Source organism: Alligator sinensis, unplaced genomic scaffold (genome assembly GCF_000455745.1).
Source record: "Alligator sinensis unplaced genomic scaffold, ASM45574v1 scaffold839_1, whole genome shotgun sequence".
Classification (NCBI taxonomy): domain Eukaryota; kingdom Metazoa; phylum Chordata; order Crocodylia; family Alligatoridae; genus Alligator; species Alligator sinensis.
This window is the reverse complement of record NW_005841885.1, coordinates 1,716,155-1,726,657: the sequence shown is the minus strand read 5'-3', so window position 1 is coordinate 1,726,657 and position 10,503 is coordinate 1,716,155. Positions and strand designations below refer to the sequence as shown.

The 10,503-nt window shown below is 56.7% G+C and overlaps 1 protein-coding gene across 1 annotated transcript in view; it reads right to left on the bottom strand.

Annotated features, from left to right (window-relative positions):
• The window catches only part of PLXNA1 (plexin A1), a 232,602-nt gene that overhangs the window by 180,552 nt on the left and 41,547 nt on the right, over nucleotides 1–10,503 (bottom strand). Inside the window, 1 exon segment of the mRNA XM_006017778.3 lies at nucleotides 8,523–8,705. Coding sequence (XP_006017840.1) covers nucleotides 8,523–8,705 — 183 coding nt within the window.

The window sequence follows — 10,503 nt, the reverse complement described above, 5'->3', positions numbered from 1 at the left end:
TCTGCTCTGTGGCAGGCAGGTAAAGCCTCCACATTTCCCAGAGCCACCCTAGGGCTGCCTACATAAAGCCTGTGCACCGTGGCCCACTAGGAAGCCCGGTGCCACCTGTTTTCTAGCACCCTGAGGCAGAGGACAGAGTTCTCAGCAGGACTCACTTATCACCCTTTGCCTCGGCCTTTGGCAAGGCAATGCCTGCTATATTCTCAAAACCCATTTGCAGAGCAAGGAAAGAAGCACCATGTGCCTGAGGGTGGAAGGAAAGCTTCCTCTGCCCACAATTACCACCTCCCACCTCTACCCAAAGCACCAGCAACAGCATGAAAACCCCTATGGGCAACACCCAGCCACTCGTACACCTCGGTTTGGCCCTGATCACACTCCCACTACTGGGTTAAACCCTGGTTTGACTGTAGAGTAAGTCCACTGTCCACAATGGGGCAGGACCCAGCCCTGACAAGACCCCGTTGCTCCCTTTCATTCGCCTCATCCCTGCATCCCCCAAGAAGCCCACAAATGCCTATCTTGAAAGACGCAAACTAAGACTCCAAAGCCCCTTGGATCCCAGCTAATCCTCTTCCAAAAGGTGAGTGCAGCTTAATCCCCCTCAGCTGAGTGACAGGCTGGCTTGTTAAAGCCCCAAGCCCGAGGCAAAAAGGCAGCAGGACACCCGCTCTCCTCGCCTCCATCAATATTGCAGGGGCCTCCGGTGGCCTGAGGCCTATTGTGAGCTGGAGGCCAGCTGGCTGCCCACATGGCAGGGCTGAGTCCACGACCCACAAACAATCCAGTGCCACCCAAAGCTGGGTCAGACACTGGGGCTAGGCCAGATGCCCAGCACAAACCCCGTGGCAGTGTCTGATCTGCATTGCACAGAGCAGATGGCAGGCTCCATTCCTAAGAGGGACGCTGGGGCCACAGGGACTTCAGCTCCCACTGTGCAATGCTCCACCTCGATCTGAACAGTCACGGTGAACAAGAGGGCAGATTTGGCTTGCAATCTGTGGCCTGCACACAGCCCATGCAGGCAGGGCCTGGCACAGTTTTCCCCAGCTCGCTTTAAACAGGCCTGGAACTGCCTGGCTGCACCTGGCACACAGAGAGCAAGTCGGCAACGGCAGGTGCACATGTGTACCCAGGACGTAGCAACTGCATGTGGAGCTTCTTAAATGAGAGACACTCAATGTACAAGGCAGCCCAGGGGAAACCACAACTGCCTGTCACAGCCAGGGGGAAGAGGCAGGCTTGGAGCTTCCCTGGCAGGAGCCACCAACTAGGAGATCCATCTCACTCGCTGGGGATAGACCTGTTTATTCTGGAAAGGACAGAAGAGGCAGTGCTGGGTGATCCCCCTGCCTGTGACAATCCCCAAACCACAGAGGAAACGCCAGAGAACAGCAGAGGGAACTGCCTCAATCCCAGCCTGGCAGCGTCACTCGCCATCATGCCATCACTCATCCTAGCAGTGACAAAACTTCCCCAGACAGCCTACAATGGCACCGTGATGGAAAATGGGGCAGGGCTGGGGCACTGGGAGGGCAGGGATCAGTGGTGCTGTCTGCCCTCACACAGCAGCAAAACCCTCCCAGAGCTCACCACTGCACAGCTCTGCCAATACACCCTGATCCCAACTTGCAGCCCCTCACCCCCTCCAGTCCCTGACCCACAGTCTCCCTGCAGTTCCAGGGGGTGGGGGAGAAGGGCTACAATCTCCTGACCCCCCCAGCACTGCTAGCGCCCCTCACTCCTGCTCTAGCCAGTCCCGAGAGCCCCAGGACACAAGTCAACCCAGGCATTACACTCCTCGTAGATTCACAGACCCATAAACTGCCTGCCCCACCAGCCCTGGGGCCTCGTGCTGTTCAAGCAGGTCCCTGTGCCCAGGAGGCCACAGGCTGCTCAGCAGCAAGAGGGGACGATGACGAGCCTGACGAGACAATCCTCCTGCCTGTGCAGGGTCAGGATGGAGGGCGAGGGGCAAGAGGAAGCTGGGGAGCAGAAACAGGATGGGGAAGTGCAGGTCAGGGGACAGGCTACAGCTGTGCCAACAACAGGTGCTGCCCAGCACCCGGGCTCTGAGAGGCAACTGTTTGTGGGCTGCCTAGGGAGCCGCCGCAAGCCGCATGGCCTCCCTAGGACAAAGGAGGGATCTATGTGCAAGCAGCGGCTGGGCCAAGTGTTGGGCTGCCATGCAAGGGAAGCCCAGACAGAGCCCCGGCTCCCCCTTGACCTCGCCCCAGTTTTAGACGGTGAAATCAGAGCCCCCTTTAACCCAGCATCCGCCTGGTGGGGAGCTCAGGGAGCAGGAGTCTCGCAAAGCCAGGGCTTTTCCCAGCATTTGGGGAGTCCAGACACCTGGAATCACGAGGACGCATATCCCTGTGTGTTATTGCAGGGTCTAAGTCATCTTGTGGAAGGGAAAGTATTCACCTCTGCTCCACTCCCGGCAGCTGCCGCCACATTGCAAGTGGGCTACAGCACATTGGCTTCCCGCCTCCAGCAGAAATCCACCTGCCCCTTTAGAAGAAAGTGGCTGGGAGATAAAGGCAGAGGCAGCAGCACAAACTGGTACTGGTGGGAGCGGGGCAGGAGCAGCAGTGCCACAGACAGCACGTCTGCGCCGAGGGAGCTCTAGGAGGCAGAGGGCATCGTGTGGCAGGAGCAGCTGCCCCCCACCCATCTGAGACACCCCTCAGGCAGCAACAGGGTGGGACAGTCGTGCTCCAGCCAGGATCTCCCCCCACACTCATCCAGCCCTGGCCAGGAAAGCAGACAGCGTCTGCTGCTGGGCAGGCAGGCGGTACTGCAGCTTCTGCAGGAGAATGAGGGCTGCATGGGCCGGGGGCGGGGGCTCCAGTCAAACCCCCGTGCTCGCGCAGTAGGGCTGGGGTCCACGTCCCTGAGAGGCAGCAGAGGAGAAAAATGCCAGGCAGCGGGTGGGGACACAGCCTAGCCCTGGCACTACCTTCCTCAGCAGGCTGCAGATACTGCTGCCACCCCCAGGCAGGAATATAGGGCATATTGGGAGGAGGAGACACCTGAGAGGGGAGGGAAATTAGCTGACACAGTGCAAAGGAAGGTGTTTGCCAGAGGGACAGGGAAGCAGCTCATTGAGTTTGTCACCAGCGAGTGAGAGAGTTAGGACCGTTGGCATGAGGCAGGCAGGTGAAGGGAGGGGCGGGGGCTACTACCAAGGTCCCAAACCTACCTGCAGCCCAGTTGCAAGGGCCACTCAGTGCCACCTTGTGGTCTTCACTGCATCTGAGCCACAAGACCTTGCCTCCCTACCTGTGTTGAGCTCAGCATCATGCAAGGAAGCAATGCAGAACCAGAGCCAGGTCCAGGGCATGCACCCGCTACCTCCCCACAGGACAGCACTGAGGGCAGAAATGCCATTCCTTGTGCAGCTCCTAGACCTCCCCCCACCCAAGATACATTCACTCCCATGAAAGGGCCAAGAGGGGCAATCCCTCTGCAGACCTGGGGCCCATCCTAGAAGCAGCACTAGATCCAGAGCTCCACGGAGTCCAGGCTCCGAGCAAAACTGAACCACGCTTACCCCAGGCTCCCTCCACCCCACCCATCCCTGAGCTCTGCAGTGATAGGGACCAGTGGCTCCTCACAGGAGCTTCCTCAGGGCCTTGCCAGCAGAGGTGATAGCCACACCGCATCCCTTTGTCATGCCTCCACCTCCGGAGGACAGCATGCCCCCAGCACCTCCCCCAGCACCCAGAGAGCAGAGTCCTTGAGCCTCCAGATCCAGGAGGAAGGGGGAGAAGCAGGGGGAAGTGATTCTCTTCCTGCCGCAACAGCAGAGACAGCCAGAGCCAGGGTCTGGTTGCACAGGGCTCCCCAGGAAGATCAGGTAACTGCTGAGGCAGCACTTTCCCCACCCTCCAGGCCCAGCCAGACGGGCCCTGCTAGAAGGAGCAGAGCTCTCCATATCGCCCTGATGCTGCAAGGTTACCACAGGGGACACAGGCCATCCCCCCACCTCCACCCCCACCCCCCTCCAGCAGCACTAAAACATCTGTACCTGGCCAGAGCAGCATGCCAGCCTCGCAGCCAGGCCCACACCCTCTTTGTGAGCTCTCTGCTATTACAACTTCTCTCAAGGAACAATATCCCTCCCACAAAAGTGCAGCAGTCCCTTAGCCATAGATACACAAGTCCTCATGAACTCCCCACTGAAGGCTTCCTCCGAGTCAGAGGTGAATCTGTCTGGACAGGACTGCATCTGCCTCTATGCAGCTCCAGTACAGGAAGCCCTGATCCCCACAGGCCAATGGTCATTACAACCCACCTTCAAGAGAAGCACGAGAATATAATAATGGCCACCCATAATGATCCAAGGGCCTGCATGGGATGATCTGCAAGAAGCTGCCTCTTCCTGCATAGTTGCCATCTCTCATGGCAGCCACGTTAAGTGGCAGCAGGGATGTGGCCAAACAGCCATGAGCAGAAATGACGCCAGTCAAGAGAGCTGGGCCCATCGCGAGGATGGATCTCAGCCCCCTCAGAAAGACATGCAGATTTTTTCTCTTCCACTTGGCTGTCCTGGCCCTTTCACATGTTGACCAACCCTCTGCCAGAGTGAACACTTCCCTACTGCCAGGGACCAGTGGAAGACAGGGGGCTCTTCCTATTGGAAAAGCCTAGAAAGGTACCCAGCTCGATGGCGATGGAGCCTAGAGGGCCAGGCACAAGCACTTCCCACACTACTATTCAGGGTAGAAAGGGAGCCCAGGCCTTGTTCTCTTAAAGGAGCTGGCACAAAGGGGCTAAGATGGGGACACCTTCCCCCTGCAACTGAACTGAGACATCACTTTGCCTCTCACTAACCCAACTTGCTCTCTTAAGCCCTTGAAAACCAGAGCCCATCCCACCCTCTGGACATAGGTGGGCTCCCTTATGCTGGCCCCATGGGAAACCATCCATGGACATAATGCAGCACACTCAAACATGGGCAGTCTCTACATGAACACAAGGCAGGCTGCCAGGACAATCATCTCCAGGCTAACCCAAGGCACAGCTCATGCCCAGCCCTGTGCCTCTCATTACCCAGATGCTCTTGGGATGCTGCCCAGGCCCCTCTCCTCTCCAGCTACCATCACAGGATCATGGGAAGGGCAGGGAGCAAGGGAAGGGGATGGGTTAGATAAAGAGGCAGAAAAGGAGGGAAAGAAATTTGGCAGCTGAAGAACAACCATTAGGTTCAAAGGGTAAATAAATACCGGTGTGCGTAATGCTGTCTCAGTGGCTTCATGTGTCCTCCGCCCACGTGCCCTCCCCACCACACACACTGGCACAGGCCTATTTAAAACCTGCAATCTGAACGCCGGAGCAGGAGCGGCTGCTGGAAAGGCGACAGCAGTCACTTCAGAGCCCTTATTGATCAGGAAGGGAGGACAAGTTGCCTCCGTCAGCTCCCTGGCTTCCTGGAGGAGGCCCAAACCCCTGCGCAGGCAGTATCCCAGGAGCCTGGCCCAGACAAACTGTGCTCTCGCTGGCTGCTCCAAGCCAGGGGCTGCTGACTCCTCTGATGGGGGAGATAATGCCAGGGAGGATGAAAACCTGAGAAGAAAGGGAGATGGAGGGGCAAATGGAGGGGAAGGAAGTCTCACGGCATAGACCGTCTTCAGAGAAGAGTGATGCGGAGTAGTTGGAGCAGGGAACAGCCAGCACGGACTCCAGGGTCCTATGCCCAGATTAAGCACTGACTCGCTGCATGTCTCTGGTCCTACATGGCCTCAGTTTCTTTCTCTAAGAGGCTGACCCAGTGCAAAGAGGCCTGTGGGGACTTTTCCTTCATACGTCCTCAAGAAAAGCCTGGAAAACTGCAGAGCTAGACCGTGAGCTGCATTCTCCCTGGGTGGAAGCAAACATTCATTCAGGTGGAGCCCAGGCTGCTGTCCCCACAGAATTCAGCCTAGTAGGCTCAGACCCCATTCTCTTCCCCTCCTCCTCCACAGCCAGCGAGCCATGGCTCCAAACCAAGAGCATAGGCTGTTCCCCTGTCTGTACCTGAGAGAAGCAAGCATGTGAGGATGGGGAAGGGAGCCTGGGATCCCAGGAATGAAGGCATATGGGGCTGCCTGGTCCTGCCTTCCAGCTGGGGGAAGGCACTGCCACCTGATGCTTCCCAGACACAGCAGATACCAGAGGGGGAGAGGAGATAACAACCAACCAACCCTTCCCAGCTTCTCCCAACACACTCCCCTCTTCCCCAACATCCACCCTGCCACCCACCCAGTGGATCACAGCTAGGATTAGAGCCCTGAGGGCTGGATCTGCTGCTGGGCTTTGGCAGACAGCAGAAGACAGGGAGTTGCAGGGGCTGCTCTTGCTGAGCTCAGCACAGGCGGTGTTCAAGACACCATGAGAAGCAGATGCCTGTAAGGCCATTCATCTCCCTGCAATGGAGCCAAGGGCCATGTGAGCAGCTCCATCCAAGTCCCCCCTCCGCACACCTAGCATTCACCCTCCGCCGGCGCCAGCCCCGCACAGTCCAACACCACTGTAATGACTTAACCACACTCTTGTCCGGTCTTACGCTGGCCTGGGGCCAGTCACTGCATTCCTGACCCAGTGAACCAGAAATCAGCACCTCTGCAAGCAGCCTCCTACCTCCAGGGCCAGGGGGCTCAAGCCATACTTCCTAGAGTGAAAAAGCACATTGCAGACATGGGGACATAGGGGAGATACATGCAGGGCAAGCTCAACCTATTGCCCAGCAGCAAAGAAAGGACTAAAGCAAGGGAATACCTCAAAGCTCTGCTCCCAGCTCTACCATTTACTCATTGGGCAGAAATGGGGCATCTGTGTCCCCACAAGTACAGGTGGGTAATCCTGACTCACCACAAGAAGCCATAGTGGGGTAGGGAGGACAGAGGAGCACCTGGCTCCTATTTGCACGGCAAAACCCTGGAGATCAAAGCCTGGTCTTCCTTATCTGCCCCTCATCCAACCCCCTTCCTAGCCTGCAAAGCTAAGAGCTTGATCCTGTCCGCCACCCTGGCTAAGCACAGGGCTGGGCAGGGGAAGCCCCCTTTTACCTCATCCTCCAATTAACAGGGCTCTCTAAACAATAGCACAGAGTCTCACCTAGACCCCTGGCTCCAGACTTTCCACAGCAATATGAATAGCCCTGCTGGGGAATGCTGTGCTCCCAGCCCCCCACTGTGATCACATTCCCAAGGAGCCATGGTGGCAGCTGCACAACAGCATGTCAGTTTGGAAAGTAGGATCTCAGCCAATGCATGCAAGGCCAAAGGAGTGCAGATCAGGCTATTCCTCGGCTAAGCACTGGGCAGAGCCAAACAGCCACACCCCCAGCCTAAGAAAAAGCAAGCCCTAGGCCTGGACAGTCCAACAGGGCCCGGTCCCTCCTGCCACCAGCAGGATTGTACCAGGACCTGAAATACAGCTTGGCCTGGCTGGGGATGCCATTAATGCAGGCTGTGTTTATACATCCAACTGTCATTATAGGAACAATGTTATGATAACAGGAAATCCATGCCCTGTGGAGATGCAGAGAGGCACGCAGTGATTTGCTAAATTGCCACCGACAAGCAGCCTTTGTGTAGCGGGAGATGCGAGCTCCCCCACGCTGTCTGCAGAAGGCCTGGGGCAGACAGAGAGGAACATGATGCATTTCCCCCCCACCCCCCAAAGAGCTGCCCTGCCATGGGAACTTATCCTTCAGGTCCCACGCATGGAGCAACAGAATCTACCTCCAGGCTCTCCCCACACAAGGGCAACATGTAACAGGTGGGCTGAAGCCCAAGACTGAAGGCAGGGAAAGTAAAGGGCATGCCTTAGCAATGGACACTCACTAAGTGGATGCCACCACACACGACTTGAAGAAGGAATGTTGCAGCCAAGCATGGGAGCACCACAGCTGCGAGGGTGAGGGGAAAACTCCTGCTCTGAGCTTCATCCTAGTCCAGAGGTGATGAATTGTGAAAGACCAGCAACTGCCTCGAGTTATTTTGGGCCTTTCTTTCTCCAGTTCCTCTTATTTAAGTCCTTTGGTCCAAATTCAGCATTTAAGTCAGACACCGAATGAGAGCTCCAAAGAAGACAACAAGAGTTTAATCTGACCCAAGAAATGCCAACCCATTCAAGCCTGTGCCACCACCAGACAAGATGGCAGAGAGCAATCAAGCGCCATGGGCATGGAATCATCTGCGCAAACACAGCCCAGGACCCCTCGGGGCAATGGCAAAGCTATCCCAGAATTGAGGCTCACAGGGTATAGGTGAACACAGCAAGCACAGGCCAACAGCATGATTCCAACTCCCACTGAGCAAAGGAAGGATACCCCAGGGCAGCCACTTCCATAACTCATAACCCTCCCACAAAGCAAATGCTTTAACAAACACGGATGGCCGACAGGAGCAAAGAGACATGGCCCTTTACCCACACTGCCTTTTCCTACCAAGGACATGCCATCCCCATGACAGAGTGCAGCACAGGCCCCAAATCCTGCCTCCAAGTCATCAAAAAGCCAGAAGGTTGCCTACCTTTTTGATCCTCCCGCTCCGTGTGCCAGCAAAGACCACTGTGTGCCCGCGATAGTCATACGCCGCCACTGAGGTCATGCCATCCTCCTTATCCACGAAGAGCGGCGTCCCCTCGATGGTGATCGTCCCCCCCAGTGGCTGGTTAAAATCCTGGCCACAGAAATTGTCGTCGATCTGCAGAGGCTGTCGGAGAAGAGCAGAGAACAAGAGCGGGAGATGAGCTGTTTGTCAATACATTGACACGCTGCATAAACCGCGATGCACAGCCGGCGGGGAGGGGGGGGGAAAGAGGGGCTGAGCTATTGATTTAGAGCAATAACGAAGTGAGGAAATGATATGTGCCCACCTCTGCCACCGCAGACTCATTCCTCCAAGTGGCAAAAGAGCCCCTTCACCTGAGCAGGTGATGAGACATTGAAGGCAAGAGCAAGGGGGCTGGCCTCAGATTAGACGGAGGATACTAAGGGGCTCAGCTTCCCTTCCCCCGAGACTGCTCCTTGCAGGGGATTTTATGGCATCATAGGCAGTTTGCACACAGCAGCCTGGCACCAGGTCTGCTTACTTCAAGCTGGGATTCACCAGCCTCATAGTGCCCAGAAGACAGGTGACCATCAGGGCTGTGAGAGCAGGCCTGGGGATGTACACAGACACGCTGCTTCTGTGAGCGACCCCCACCCAGCCAGGACACCAAGGGAGGAGACCACAAAAACCCTCCCAGGGTAGGGGGCCTGTGGGAGAACCCAGGCAGCTGGGGCCAAACTTCAGCCTCTACCCTGCTGCCTGGGATTCAGCATAGGGAAGCAACAAGCTAACAACCCAGCTTGCAACGGTGCCCATTCCTACCCCACCGGACTGCCCATCCCATCTGCCCAGAGGCTGCAGTGATTAGTTGCACACAACAGTCTTTAAGGCAGGACTGAAGGGACAACATGAAAAACTGGCCTTTGCTCCTGGCCTGGCTTCCAATCAACCACCACCCACCCCAGGCTCACCCTACACATGGCTCTAACTGGTGCCCCTCCTTCCTAGCCTACAGCTACCCTAGCTACGTCCATCCCCAGCTCCCTCTGCTACACACAGCCCACTGCCCGTGCCCCTCATTCCTGACCTCTATCACCCCCTACTAGTCCAGCCTTTGCTGGAAATTGCTCTCCAGACTTTCTGGCAGTTCAGAGCTAATTGCTGATCTGGCTCCTGGAGAGAACGGCCACTGCCCTCATTCCCTATCTCTCGAGTCCTCCTCGGCACTGTCCTCCCATCCTGTGGATTCAATTACCCTGGCAGTTCTCAGCCTGAGGCCAGACACGAGGTTGCCAGTAGTTTTCCAGAGGAGTCACGAGCCTGCCTGGGCCGGAGCAGATTTGCTCAGCCCCTCACAGCCAGCTCACTCTCAAAGGCCCAGAGATGCGACAGGAACCAGTCCATCTCCTTGAAGTGTCTTTGCAGCTGATGCAAGGATTCTGGAGCACATAGGAGGAGCAGCGGCTGTGGCGGGGGGGGGTGTAAATTAGGAGGGCCTGGAGTACAGACACTTGAGAACCTGCTGGAATCAGGTTTTTCTTCAGTCCTCAGAGCAGCTGCAGCAAGCACAGAGAAAGCTTCATTCCTCCTGTCCACCTGTCCTCACAGACGGAAACGGGGGAAAGTCCAACAACCCAATGCCTCCTGCTGCAGCTAAGGCTCAGCACCCCTGGAGAGTCCTGTTACTAAATTAACAGGCATGGAGGGGAATGGGGGGTTGTACTGCAGAACAGGAGACATGGAGTCTGCAGAGGCAGGAGAGTCACTGAAGCAGAGACCTCAAGTCCTGAATCACCCCCAAATCCGAAAGCAAGGCAGAGGCCCCAGCTCAGCATGGAACAGTGTTGGGACTCCCTGAGTGGCCAAAGCTAGCGAGCGATCATAGTAGAAAGAAAGCAGGAAGGTGGAGAGACTGGAGAAGAGAGCAGGACAGCCCCATCAGCATTCTTACCAGGCTGGC